The 15,273-nt window shown below is 40.1% G+C and overlaps 1 protein-coding gene across 1 annotated transcript in view; it reads right to left on the bottom strand.

The window, feature by feature from the left end:
* LOC135474802 (DNA-directed RNA polymerase, mitochondrial-like) overlaps positions 1 to 15,273 on the bottom strand; it is a 31,958-nt gene that overhangs the window by 3,156 nt on the left and 13,529 nt on the right. Inside the window, exons 16-26 of the mRNA XM_064754399.1 lie at positions 14,696 to 14,816; positions 12,162 to 12,246; positions 9,853 to 9,964; positions 9,119 to 9,197; positions 5,638 to 5,760; positions 5,006 to 5,128; positions 3,689 to 3,766; positions 2,761 to 2,949; positions 1,723 to 1,880; positions 1,253 to 1,351; positions 152 to 224 (exon numbers count right to left, since the gene is read on the bottom strand). Of these exons, the coding sequence (XP_064610469.1) occupies positions 152 to 224; positions 1,253 to 1,351; positions 1,723 to 1,880; positions 2,761 to 2,949; positions 3,689 to 3,766; positions 5,006 to 5,128; positions 5,638 to 5,760; positions 9,119 to 9,197; positions 9,853 to 9,964; positions 12,162 to 12,246; positions 14,696 to 14,816 (1,240 nt within the window). The remainder of the gene's footprint in view (positions 1 to 151; positions 225 to 1,252; positions 1,352 to 1,722; positions 1,881 to 2,760; positions 2,950 to 3,688; positions 3,767 to 5,005; positions 5,129 to 5,637; positions 5,761 to 9,118; positions 9,198 to 9,852; positions 9,965 to 12,161; positions 12,247 to 14,695; positions 14,817 to 15,273) is intronic.

The following is a 15,273-nucleotide window of genomic DNA, read 5'->3' as shown; positions in this document are numbered from 1 at the left end:
AACACCATAATCTAATAATTTAGCACAGTTTGCCACCAAAAACACTTCTACAATTATTCATTTTTGTTGCCGCGTAAATTTAACTGATTTTTTATGCTGGTTGAGTAGAAATATGTTCTAATTATTTCACTATCTCATTCTGAAAACTCACCTTGTTCATCACCTCGACATCACAGGGATGTGTCCAGAAACAGTCGTGGACGGAGACATAGGTGATGCCTGCCCTGAAATTGAATAATGTACACTTATGGGTATTTAAGATTCAAATTCATAATTATTCAGATCAATCTCACAAAGTCATCCAGGTTCCACACTGGAACCTTTAACAGGTGATAATTCTTACGTCTTTAGTTCTTTAGTCAGTAGTTTATTTATTTTAATCGATTTGTGTTTTACGCCATATTCAAGAATATTTCATTAACAAGATGCCGACCAGCATTGTGGTGGGGGGAAACTGGACAGAGCCCGTGGTAACATTCTCAATTTATTTATTTATTTGATTGGAGTTTTAAGCCGTACTCAAGAACATTTCACTTATATCACGCCGGCTAGTATTGTGGCAGGAGGAACATGGAAAGAGTGAGTGAGTGCTTGGGGTTTAACGTCATACTCAACAATTTTTAAGTCATATGACCACAAAGGAATCCTTAGGGTGTAAGAGATGTGCCTCCTTGTTGCAGGACGGATTTCCATCGTTTTTTGTATCTAGTGCTGTTTCATTGAGACAGCTTACCGCAGGCAAGTAAGCCTCCCCGGCCGAGCCATTATACTGATACAGGTCAACCAGTCGTTGCACTATCCCCTTATTGCTGAACGCCAAGCGAGGAAGTTAAAACTTCCTCTTTTAAGGTCTTAGGTGTGACCTGACCCAGACCCAGGATTGATCCTGGATCCCCCCCCCCCCCCTCACCCCCCAGAACATGGAAAGAGCCCACGCCCGTTTCCGCAATTTATTTATTTTGTCTTTTAAGCCGTACTCAAGAACATTTCACTTATATGACGTCGGCCAGTATTGTGGTGGGAGGAACATGGACAGAGCCCAGGGCAGTGGTCGCAAGTATGAATGCTTAAACGCATTCATGTAGCTGCAGTTTTGTACGAACTACCAGTCAAGTACAGGTTTCTAGTTACAAAAAGGAACAAAAGACTTCATTTCTCAAAATAATGAGAAAAAAAAGCCCTTCTGAAGAACACTGAAACGTTAATTTACAGTAGAATAAATTGTGTCAAGCAGCATGTGATACAGACTTACTGTAAACAGTAAATGGCTGTCAACATCATGTGTGTGGAATCCAGGGAATGGATGAAGTTAGGTGGGAATGCATTCTTCTGCTTCATAGCATTGGGTTTTCTGTCAAAAACGATAATTACAGCTTTTGTTCATTTGGGCATACAACGTTTTCAAGAACATCACCATAATACTGTCTGTTTACAAGAGTACTTCAAAATGCAGCATGTCTAATGTCTGCATCAGTTCTATTATTTATTTCACTGGTGTTTACGCCGTACTCAAGAATACTTTACTTGTATGATGGCGGCTAGCATTATCATAGGAGGAAACCGGGCAGAGCCCGGGGGGAAACCCACCGACAGGTTGCTGCCACATCTTCTCACGCCTTACTTGGCTGTCTCCAGGGTAATGTGGGGAAAAATCGGCTCTGTAACGTGTATACGCATGAAATGGTTGATGTTGAAATTGTTAAAACAATACTGCAGACCTACTCAAAAATACTGGTGGTGTCAGTCACTCGTATACCATGGCGATTGGCCAAGGTTGTCCTGTGGTATGGTTGGACGATTGGAAATCCAAGGGGGGTAACCCACTCGACAGGTTTACCAGAGACTGTCGATATCAAGTGAGCACTGACTGTCAGCCAGTCCTGTGAACAAGTAACAGAAATGTGAATTTTCTAAAGATGTTTCTAAAGATGAGGAGCCCTCCATTAAAGTATCTTTCCTAACAGTTAAACAGCTGAATTATTTGATATTGCAATCATTCATGTATGAATTTGATGCCTACAGGATGCCAATGAATCTCAAAAAGGTGTTTCATAAGGGACACTTGGATATAACACAATTCCAGGGCTGGCCTTAACAGTCTAGCAACTACCACCTTATGATTTAAAATGGCCGAAGCGAGAGAGCAAAGAAACCATAAACGTTACGTTCTGAGTCTTCTCATATGTATTCATAGTAAACCCACATACTGTTTGGTCATCAGCCTATCTTGTACGAAAGAATCTCAAAGCTGAAGATGACAGCTTCTGCTAAGCTTTTTCCTCACAGCCATGTTTGGTTAGACAGTTAAGGCTAGACAGTTAAGGCTTGATGGTTAAGGCTTGACGGTTAAGGCTAGACAGTTAAGGCTAGATGGCTAAGGCTATACAGTTAAGGATAGATAGTTAAGGCTAGCCCAAGAAATATGGTAGCTTGAATACAGCAGTTAATGAAGTGCTTTTGCATTCAGAAAGACTCAAAAGAGAGAATATGAGATAAGAGATACAGGCAACTGTGAGCAATCTGCAGTACCCTAATACCTCAACCTTTTCGCATACGAAAGAGCCACTTTCAGTGCAATTTATGCACATTTGTAATTTGATTTTGAAGACAAAGCTACATTGGTTGGATGGGCCAGTTTCAGGGCTTCACAAAGAGTATAATTTTAACAGTCTACAAAGAAGAATGCCTTCAGAATATGCTTGAATAAACACTTAGCAAACATGCGAAAGGTTGAAGAATTACAGTATTAACAGACTTTACCTGAATCTCTTTGGTGGCCGAGAACATTTCCTGCAGGCAGAAGAAGGTCTTCTCAGTTAGGTACATGCTTGCTGCCCACGCAAACTCCTGTGGAAAGTCTGGGATGTCCTTCAGCTGACGCAGGATCTGGTACTTGGCTCCGTACCGAGTCACCCCATACACGGTCGTCATGACGGTCTGCTTTATAACCTGCAGGTCAAGGTGAAAAAGGTTGTTACATGTAGGTCAAGGTGAAAAGTGTTGTTAGGTCAAGGTGAAAGAGGTTGTACAGTCAAGGTCACTCAAATCCTAACACTGAACGTCTGTCTTGATTTATTTATTTGATTGGTGTTTTACGTCATACTGGAGAATACTTCACTTCTCTGACAGAGACAAGTGCCATTGAAAATTGTTAGAATCTAACTGTTTATCAATTTTAACCAACCACTGTCAATCTTCTTTTCGGTTATAAACACATTACGCTGTAGTCTAATTAAACAGCATGTTAAATGGTAGCTCCATCCAATAAATACTGATGTATTTCGAATGTCTTTAAGAAAGCACAAAGCCCCAAAAACTCAAGGACCAAGAAGGCAGTACATAATGACAGATTCATTTAAATTTAAGTTTTGTTTAAATGTAATACTGTACTCAAGATGATAGAGGCCAGTTTTATGGGTGGATGAAATCAGAGTAAACCACTGCCATTTGGAAAGACAACTGTCCCACATCCTGCTGGTGGAAGACAAGTGTCTAAAGACTGGATCAATCATGAGAACAAAATGTTTCTCATGAGTTTGGAAGGATATGGTAACACAACCATTTGAAAACACTTCACAGTGTAGTGAGTAACACTGGCATAAAAGCATTACCTATATATTGTCATCAATAGCGTGTTCTCATGGACAGGCAAAAATCTTCAGCAAACTTCTTGTCTCAATCTTCTTACCTTCCTCCTGACATATCCATCCAGAACTTGAGCTACTTCTAACCCTTCGTCTGCATCTTTCTGTCTCTCTCGTTCAACCTAACAAAACAAAACATTAGTGGCACATGTTCAGTTTACTTTAATGAATAAATGAATGAAACCTTTATTTAAAAACAGTAGCTCTGTTAAATTGTACAATTTACTCTTTTCCAGAGGCTGTTTATAGCAATACCAGAACAACTACACAAACACTATACACCGTTCCATTTTTGAAAACATGAGAACAGCCAATAATACATCACATCATATATTTATTTATTTATCTGATTGGTGTCTTATGCCATACTCAAGAATATTTCACTTATACGACAGCGGCCAGCATTATGGTGGAAGGAAACCGGGCACAGCCCGGGGGAAACCCACGACCATCCGCAGGTTGCTGGCAGTCCTTCCCACGTACGGCTGGAGAAGAAGCCAGCATGAGCTGGACTTGAACTCACAGCGACCACATTGGTGAGAGGCTCCCGGGTCATTACGCTACACTAGCGCGTTGACACTACATATGTAAGCTAAAGTCTTAAATAAACAGACATGTATTACAATTTACAGGTTGAAATATTTTTGTCCAAATAATGTGACTTAAAAGCAGAAAGTCATGGTGCTGTTTTGCATATTGGCATTCTAAACTGTTCAATATGTTCGTCAGCAGTTTTTTCAATAGAATCCTTATTAACTGAATTGAAAATTCTCATTTAAGATGGTCCTGAAACTTGACAATTCCTCTTTTTTAAAGTCCATTACATTGTAAATAAGGTGGTTAGACATACATGTAACAGTGTATATACAGACAACATTCAGTATAGCAGGGTATTTATTTATCTCTTTATTTGATTGGTGTTTTTTGCCGTACTCAAGAACGGCATTATGGTGGGAGTAAACTGGGTACAGCCTGGGGCAAACCCCCAATCATCCACATACTGCTGGCAGACCTTCTCACGTACAACCAGAGTGGAGGAAATCACAGCAATGACATTGGTGAGAGACTCCTGGGCCATTGTGCTGCCTGAGCATCCTAACCACTAGGCCACGAAGGCCCCAATATAGCATGGAAAGAAAATGATGCATAAAACCACACTTAATAATGGTGAATATCCTTCAATATCGGGCTTCAAAAATAAATAAAAATGTACATTAGCATTTTAAATATGTTTTTAAAAACATGAATGTAGTAGTGCTGATTTGATTTCCTTTTTAAAGTGTTTCTTAAGCATGATGGATGTTTTACAGTTCTGCACGTCATTAAGTTCTGTTTGTTTTAAGATAGGGTTGGAGTTTTACCAGGATTGCCACATCACTGTAGACATCTTTAGGTTGATCAAATGGGTGGAGATTAACAGACTCTGCACCGGCCTGGTCCCTTCCCAGAGCAGCATAATGTTGGAGGCCATTACATGAGCCATCCTACAACAGTGAGAGAGAGAGAGAGATAATGTTGTACTTAACAATTTTTCAGTCAAAAAGCGTGTGCTCATATACTGTGTCTTCTTGTGGCAGGACGAGTCCATGCTGTTAAAGTGCTGCCGCCACTGATGTATCAAAACACAAGACATGACACCCTACCCAGTTACATTATACTGACACAGATCCGGTTTCCTTGCTCTAACCTCTCAGTGCTGAGTGCCAAGCAAGGCAGAAACAAGTGCCATTTTTAAAATCTTTGGTATGACCCGATCCGGGTTTGATCTCGGGGTATCGAGACTTTGAGGCAGACTCTTTAACTGTAAGGCCACCAAAGCAGTGGAAAGCACTTTGATAATGATCAATGATCTCTAGGTATATCTAACAGCGTGGGGTCCCTTGACACATGTACATGTATATTTAATCTCTGGCGTACCTGATGGACTAGGAAGTTGGAGAGCGAGTGGGGCCCCTTCACATATATGTACATGTACACCTAACTCCTAGCGTACCTGATGAACTGGGAAGTGTGAGACAAACTGTGTGGGGTCCCCTGAACGGACAGCTTTAGCAATCTCCATACAACAGGCCAGAGTCTGCCATGGTTCATCTGAGGTCTGCCACCACTTCTCTCCCTTCAGAACAAAAATTATCTCCTTTAAAACATATTTAAGAATTATAAAAAATTTAACATTTCTTGTACTGTTTATTTGGTTTAATATGTATTTCCCAGCACACATGTATGTTGACTCATCATGGTGTTTGAGTCATTTTCTACAACATCAAGTCCTGACCCACTACATACCGCCATTCTTTCAGAGCAGATCAAAGGAGACAGCTTTCATCAAGCCATTACATAAAGTTACCTCCCCTGACTCTGTCATATAATGAATTAGATTTCCTAGTTTTGATTCCAGTTTTCCACTTAAAAGACAAAATCGCTCACCCAGCTTATTTTAATGGGTGTGTGAATGCTTAAGAAAGAAATGATAATTTTTTTTTTTGTTCTAAGAAACCATAACCTAGAAAGTGTAACCTAGAGGCAGGTCAAAGGCCATTCATACTGACTGCAATCTTGAGGGACATGAGGGATTCACCTGTGGATTTTTTGTGATATATCACTGAAATTAGTCCACTAGTTTAAAATACACATGTATATGTCCAATTAAGCTTATGAGAAACTAGACTTTGGTGGAATAATCCATCAAAGGGGTATAACTCGGTAAATACCTCTGCTTTTTCTGTAGCCTTCATACTCGAGAAGATATTAGACTAGAGCCCACGGGCTGTGAATTGGGTCTATTGCTCTTCTTTCATTTTTAGCTTTCTTGTTATTTATTTATTTATTTATTTGATTGGTGTTTTATGCCGTACTCAAGAATATTTCACTTATACGACGCCGGCCAGCATTATGGTGGGTGGAAACTGGGCACAGCCTGGGGGAAACCCACGACCATTCACAGGTTGCTGACAGACCTTCCCACTTACGGCCGGAGAGGAAGCCAGCATGAGCTGGACTTGAACTCACAGCAATCGTATTGGTGAGAGACTCCTGGATCATTACGCTGCTCTAGTGCACTAGCCAACTGAGCCACAGAGGCATCAGCTTTCTTGTAACTAATGACCAACTGTCTTTTAATACAATTCACTGGTCTTCTCCACCCACAAGGGGGCGATCAGTTATTCCGTCTGTAATGGAGGACCCAGCCCCACCTCATTATGACATGACTTTAAAGAGAATGCATTGCTGCAGAACTCAACATTATGATACACTGTATGATTGCAGACATTTTCCCAAAATTTTTTTTGCAACTAAGTTGTTCCCATTTCTTTTTGTCTGGTTAGTGTGAGCATGAAAATCTTCATTATTTGTACCACTGCCATATGTGGCAACAGATCAAGGCAACATATCATAATGCAATACATGTTTTGGTCCCTACATTGTATAGTTGTATCTCAACAGTACAAATATGGCAAGGACACATTCTTTTCCCCATCTTTTCAGGATTACATCCAAATGTTCATCACATATAGCACAAGTCATCATTCCACAATTTAACAAATAACTTCTTCAACAGACCATTAAAAACTCTGTATAATAAGTCTGTTGAAATTCACGCAATTAGGAAGATCAACTGTTGGGCAGGAACCCAAGGGGTAAGCAGTGCTACAGATAATTTTCAGAGGTAATGCGGTACTCCCTACCACAGTACACACTTTTTTGAACATACTCAACACTTAACTATTTTAGGTCCCCGGCAATAAGCCTGGAAAGTGTGATGTTGACTGAGTGAACGGGGTTGAGAAAATCAAATGACATACATGTGCATACATGTATTGGGCTACATAGACCTACCGGTACAGAGATTTATGTAGTTACATATAGGACTACAAGTATATGTATGTACATGTCAATTGCCTAGTATTACGACTTGTCATAACATTCTAGAATAAATTAATTAATTCAGTTCTTCTTTAAGAGGAATGAATTTATTACAGCACAGCTCAAACCAGCTGTAGGCCTACTGGGTTTATTCCAATACAACTTTACAGTTTCATTTTGTTTTGATAGCAGGGCTTGTAGTATTATTTCATTTTATGGCAACTTGCTGAATGCGACTGGCAATTTTTTATGTAGATTGGTGTAGAATTAAACCACACATTGGGAGCGATATTAGGATGATTTAATGCCCAGTACAGTAGGAGAACTTGCTGTATAGTAACTCAAATAACTGTTTTTTTTAGCCCTTGTTACATCATCTTCATGGCAAACACTAGAGAATGTCACAAATACAAATAACACAGTAGTCATTCTCAACGACTGTGGGTAGTGGTACATAGGCCTTTGCTGTAACTTTCAGTTTCTGAAAACTAACATGTTGTGGAGAGCATCGCACACATAAACTACTTTGGAAATCTACTTTCGACTTTGACAGGACTGTTTGCATGTACGTTATAGCTTTCAGGAATTTAGGCATACACATAAATGGTCATGTGTATTCAGTACACCCTGTTATAATTTTAGAAGTGTATAGTCTAATACGGTCAAATGGCATACCTGCTGTCTGAAAACTTCCACATTCTTTATTTTCGCCATTTTGGTGACTAACAAAGCGCTCAATTGCCATAAGGTAGGACTAAATATTATTAGGAGTTGTTAAATACATGAACATAGGCTACCTTACATGGTGTAAATGTATAAATGCTATCACAGGCGATCAAGGTACCGACTGGTATGTGACATTTACCGTCATGATCCTCAAAATAGCGCAAGCGGATTCGATAATCTTTTGTGGCACGAAACTAAACGAATAATAAATGTAAGCACCACTCCAAACATAATTAAAATATGTTCCAGCAATTACTTCTCATTTTTTCATGCCTCTATAATGGACCCCTGGCGATTCTTACCATCAGCCCCATAAAAGTGAGTGAGTGCTTTTAACGTCGTACTCAACAATTTTTCAGTCACATAACGACGAAGGAATCCTTAGGGTGCATGTACATGTAATGTGCCTCCTTGTTGCAGGACGGATTTCCACCGCTCTTTTATTTAGTGCTGCTTCACTGAGACGACTTACCGAAGGCAAGTAAGCCGCCCCGCCCGAGCCATTATACTGATACGGGTCAACCAGTCGTTGCACTATTCCCTTCATGCTGAACACCAAGCGAGGAAGTGAAAACTTCCTCTTTTAAAGTCTTAGGTTTGACTCGATCAAGGATTGATCCTGGATCTACCGGTCCCGAAGCGGACGCTCTACCAACTGTGCTATCCGGGCCAGTTCCCCATAAAAAGTAATACACCAAATAGTTGATAAGTAACATAAACATACATTCATTTTCTCCCATTTCATGGACAGGTGAATTCACATAATTATACTGATTTTCTTCCTTCAAAATGTGATTTATATCAATCATCAATCAGAGATGAACAAAACAATCTTCACAGGTTAATCATTTCTCCTTGCAATCTCCTGACAAGAATTTGCCTACCGTCAAGGGCTTATCAGCAGAGTCCAAGATGCTGGCCATCAATGAGTTGGCAAATTCTAAACGTTCCACATTTGATGACCTAGAAAAATGAACAGCTTTCAGATTACATCCTTTACATATTTTACTAATAAGTATTATATATTACAAAGTGCTCCAGTGCCTCAAAGCATCCCTTCTCTTATTGACCTAAACAATTAAGTCTTTAGTTTTTTGCCTCACACAGGTAAAAACTTGCTTGAAAAATGGAATCTAGATGTCTGAAATACCCACGTTCCATTTCCAACATTTCCGAAAACATTTATTTATTTATTTGATTTTTGTTTGGAAAATGGAACACTTCACCATTTCCAAAAAATAAAAAAAAAGAAACTAAAAAAAACCTTAAAAGAATTGACACGACATCATGTTGCTTAGTTTAGCTTCATATAGAATGTTTCACGAGTCATTTGTCGTGTGCACTGATTGCACTACTGGTACATCCAGTTTGAATGGAGAAATGAAGCAAATGGAAGAGAGTACAGTCTAAATGAAAATCCCTTAATGCATTAAGTACCTGGACAGGAGTAATTATGAAAATAATAATCCGATTGTAAATAAACTTAAGTATGCACAAGTTCAGATTATAGGGAAGATGTATACTAAGTTTCATAGAAATAAGTTCCTTGAGGGGAGCATTATAAATAATCAAACCTGTTTCAATCTTCACAAATATCAATAGCTTCATGTTTCCATACCTTTTTTTGAAGCCTGTCAGGTTGACCAGATGTATTTTCAACCAATCAAGTCCTTTCTCACCCAGCGGTTTCCCTTTTGCAAACAAAAGAATGCTTCTTACTACATCACTTCCTGTGGAGAAAAAGACATACACTTATGCAGAAGGAAAAACGTAATACCAGAAATAATATGTACGTATATGGAGAAGGAAAAATGGAACGTATGAAATATACCAAATAAACTACTGCATGAGAATCAAAACAACAGTTATCTTACTAAATCATAAGGAACAGCCAAACATACCATAGACCGGTGTTGGACACACTAGATTGGTGTTGGACACACTACAGACTGGTATTAGGCATAACAGAGAATGGCATATTAAGACACGTATAGTCTAGGAAATAAAACGTAGTTTGCCATCTTCAAATCACCTAGATAATGCACAGCAGACAAATCCCGTCTGCTGTGCATGACAACTCCCGTCTGCTGTGCATGACAACTCCTGTCTGCTGTGCATGACAACTCCTGTCTGCTGTGCATGAAAACTCCTGTCAGCTGTACATGACAACTCCTGTCAGCTGTACATGAAAACTCCCGTCTGCTGTGCATGACAACTCCCGTCTGCTGTGCATGACAACTCCCGTCTGCTGTGCATGACAACTCCTGTCTGCTGTGCATGACAATTCCCGTCTGCTGTGCATGACAACTCCTGTCTGCTGTGCATGACAACTCCTGTCTACTGTGCATGACAACTCCTGTCTGCTGTGCATGACAACTCCTGTCTGCTGTGCATTACAACTCCTGTCTGCTGTACATGACAACTCCCGTCTGCTGTGCATGACAACTCCTGTCTGCTGTGCATGACAACTCCCGTCTGCTGTGCATGACAACTCCTATCTGCTGTGCATGAAAACTCCCGTCTCCTGTGCATGACAACCCCCGTCTGCTGTGCATGACAACTCCTGTCTGCTGTGCATTGTCTAGGTGATTTAAACAAGGCAAACTACATTTTATTTCTATTCTAACATATCATTATGAAATAATAAGGCCATTAGAGGGGAAATAACACTGAAAACAACCACTCTCTTCTTTTTGTTAATATGTAACAGTGTAGGTTGTGGTGTTATGATCTTGGGCAAGTCCATTCCAAATGGAATGGGCGGGATGTGGCAATTGTTGACCAATAAATGCACATTTCCCACCAGCACCTCTCCATTTCAGTTCGAGCTATAAATTCAAACACAACAGTTTTGTGACGACTGAAGAATGATGTTTTCTAGGAATTGTAGTCAAACTAATAAAAAAAGTGAATGATTCATTTCGTGGAGAAACTTGTAGATTCAGTTGAAGCTGAAATGGAAGGTGCTTCCTGAGTTGGTAGCATTGTGGAGAATTTGATGACCATTTGGAGTAAATTTCAGCAGTCTCAGGCCTAAACTTCAACTCGGGTCACACGTCCCAGTGTCCATGACAAGGACGGAAACTGTGCATAGATTATCAATTTGAGCACACTTTGCTCACCATTGCTTTAAGTGTTAAAGTTTTTGGAGGTATGTTAGAAGTTTTGTTACAGCCACACTAGTATGATAACACTGGGAATATACTGACAACACACAGACAATCAACCATCCAAATGGAACAGACAAGCACACATGGGCAATCAACCACCTAACTTGAAAAGACAACCACACGTGGATAATTAACCATCCAAATGGAACAGACAAGTAAACATGCAGACAATCAACTACTATAATGGAACAGACAACCAAAATTAACCATCCAAATGGAACAGACCAGTAAACATGCAAACAAATAAACATGCAAACAATCAACCACTAAAATGGAACAGAAAAAAACAATCACACAGACAATCAACCATTCAAATGGAAGACAACCAATCACACAGACTATCAACCATCCAAATGGAACAGACAACTAATCACACAGACTATCAACCACCCAAATGGAACAGACAACCAATCACACAGACAATCAACCACCCAAATGGAACAGACAACCAATCACACAGACAATCGACCATCCAAATGGAATAGACAACCAATAACACAATCAATCATCCAAATGACACAGACAACCAATTACACAATCAACCATCCAAATGGAACAGACAACCGCATGTGGACAATCAACAATCCAAATGGAACGGACAACCGCATGTGGACAATCAACCATCCAAATGGAACGGACAACCGCATGTGGACAATCAACCATCCAAATGGAACGGACAACAAAACACTAACCCCATCAACCATCCACTTGCGGCTTACATTAACTCCATTAACATATTAGAGAAAGGCTCACAAACCTAAATGATTAAAATGTGGCGGACACGGGTAGGTTCGTCCTCTGAAATCCAAGTTGTGAGGAAACCAGAATATCTCATCTCGAAACTGAAAACAAAATATACTGATTATAGCAAACATTCTGGAAGTATTTTGAGACCATTAGATGTTCTCTACTTGGCTTCACCATGGCAAGCTACAAATAAACTTTGTAATTGTGTAATACAGTAGGAAACTAAGAACACTAATGCTGACAACAAAGGCACTACTTTGCCATTATGGATAACCAGCTAACACACATGACTTTAGCTGGTGAACCGTGCCCCCCGATTTGCACAGTCAGATGTGAGAAGATACGGCTGAATATTTCATGCACAGCTCAGCTCTTCCTGTAACGAGCTGTGCATCTTTTACTTCACTGTGTTGGCAAATTCCATTCCATTGGCCATGTCTCTGCTATGGACCAATGAGTGAGCTTCCAACAAATTGTCAGAAATGTCACCTATGTTAAACAGCGTCTGACAGCTACAGCTACAGCAGTGGTAGCGGTTCTGATTGGACAGAGAGGACGATTACAACCGAAACATATCCAAAACTAATGGGAAGATTGCAACAGGGGCTATGAAAAGGGGAGAGTGAAGACATTTTGGCAAAAATGTTTTGATGGCTTTTAGTATTGAATAGCGATGAAACTCAGGGAGTGGCAGGAATCGGGATAACTTTGAAATTAAAGTTTGCTTGTAAATTTAATCACATCTATATATCACATCTATGGAACTAAAGGGAAGATTTTATTGTGACGTGATACTACATGCAAGGTTCAACGTCACAGCAATGTAGTAAATTCATTACAAATGTCAGCATCTTTATCAGCTACAATTCACTTTAGTTTCCCGCACCTGAAAGCTTTGGTCTAATAATACCTTATATTTTACTAACGGTATTTACAGATAGGGTCTATGCCAGGATCCTTGGTCTTGCAAATATCTTGACTTAACCAATATTAAAAGTTCACAGCTGGCTGGTTTTCTGGCTACAATCCTCTATTACCTGAACTTCTTAATGACTTTATTTTCATGTCATTTATCTATTTTTTTATTTGATTGGTGTTTTACACCGTACTCAAGAATATTTCACTTATACGACGACCGCCAGCATTATGGTGGGAGGAAACCGGGCGCAGCCCAGGGGAAACCCCGAGACCATCCACAGGTTGCTGCCTGACCTTCCCACGTATGGCCGGAGGGGAAGCCAGCATGAGTTGGACTTGAACTCACAGCGACCGTACTGGTGTGAGGCTCCTGGGTCCTTACGCTGCGCTAGTACGCACTGTTCCATGGAGGCCCCTACATGTCATTAGTAATCAGTCACATGTACATGTAATACACTATATAGAGGGCCTATCAGAACAACCTACAACATTAAATCTTATTCATGTGGTGCTTTTTTCTAATTCGAGGAAGGTTTCCCTTGGATTTCCATGTCAAGTGGCCCTGCTTACCTCTTGATTTTCAGGGCTTTTGGAGCTCAGTTAAACTTTGGGTATGGCTTACTGGATTAATTGTCTCCGAATACTGTTGCTGCTTTTATCATTTAATTTTAATTGTGAATGAATCAAGGGGTGATATAAATGTGTAAATATGTCAAGGGTGATAGGCTAGATTTGCACGAGATCATGAAATGAAACAAAAATATCACTTTTCATCAAATTTTGATTCTTAACTCTTCATTCTTTCCTCAAAAAAGTTGATGTCCTGTTTGTAATTTTTTTTGATCACTAAATTCAGGCATCAGAGACAATCTGGAAACCAAGAGCTTCCAGGGACCTAGGCAGCCCCTGGCCCCCGACCTGTAGGCTCCCTGCGATCCACTTGGTCAACTCCCATTGCTACCCTCGGACGATGAAGATGCAATCCCTAAATTTTGGCATTCCCAGTTTAACAATTCTTGGTTAACACTATGCCATCACAAAGGTGTGTCTGTTACATCATAATTAAGCAGACCTACTGAAAAAAATGTTTAAAAGCAGTCACCAGAATCTTTCATTAGCTGAATCTTCACCACAAGTGTCCTAACAACTGAAACACAAACATCTGAACTACTTGACCAACTTCCCTTTGATATAATTTAACTGAACCAGCTAAAAATTGTGCTGTAGGCTGAAAAAAGTTGTCACTGACATAGCCCGTAGGCTGCCTTTAGGTATGTAGCCTTAGAAAAAGTTCCCACTGTAACTGCCAATCGGTTTAACCCTTCCCAATTTGCCCATTTGCATGAATCTGCTTAAATCTTGTTGAAATGCCAGCTAATGTTTCTTTTCCATAAAATGGCTCATGATTTTCAGTTGGCAATATGCAAATTGACATTCCACATCAGGTGATGGTAGGATTTAAACACTGAAGTAGCTGTGCTCCTTATCCATTAGATCCTTAATAGGCTATTTTAAAGTACTTGTACCTTACCAGCTACTTACAGGAGTTCATGAAACACAACCGAAGGCTGATCCAGATTAAGATGTGTGTTGACATCGGACATTTAAAGTCTTTCAAAAGCATACCTTATTAGCAATGGAGAGGCGATACAGCTCATTACACCACAGGCTGTACATCTCGGACCTCTGCTGTTTGACCCGCAGTCGTTCAGTGTACACCCTGGACCGCTCCTCTGATGACATCGTCCTGAAAGTCAAAAAGATAGGCGTGATAAGGTGTTTCTGTTAGTTTTTTAACAATCTGTCTGATATTTGAACAATAAATGCATTAAATTTTATTGATGTATGAATGAAAAAGCTCAATGCAAACTTCATGTTCAGCACGGAAAATATTTATTTATTGAATTATTTAACTGAGCCATTGGGTCTTGACAATTTATCATCCGAGAATGAGAATTTTTTTAAATGGTGTACTCAATGACATTTCACTTATACTACGGCAGCCAGAATTCTGGTGGCAGGAAACCGGACAGAGGCCGGACGAAACCCACAACAATCGGCAGGTTTCTGGCAGATATTCCGACATACGGCCGGAGAGGAAGCCAGGATGAGCTGGACGTGAACTCACAGTGACCACATGGATGGGAGGATCCTGGGTCATTGTGACGCACCGGAGTGCTAACCCCCTTGGCCATGGAGGCCCC

Source organism: Liolophura sinensis, chromosome 9 (genome assembly GCF_032854445.1).
Source record: "Liolophura sinensis isolate JHLJ2023 chromosome 9, CUHK_Ljap_v2, whole genome shotgun sequence".
Lineage (NCBI taxonomy): Eukaryota > Metazoa > Mollusca > Polyplacophora > Chitonida > Chitonidae > Liolophura > Liolophura sinensis.
This window is presented reverse-complemented; position numbering and strand designations above follow the sequence as displayed.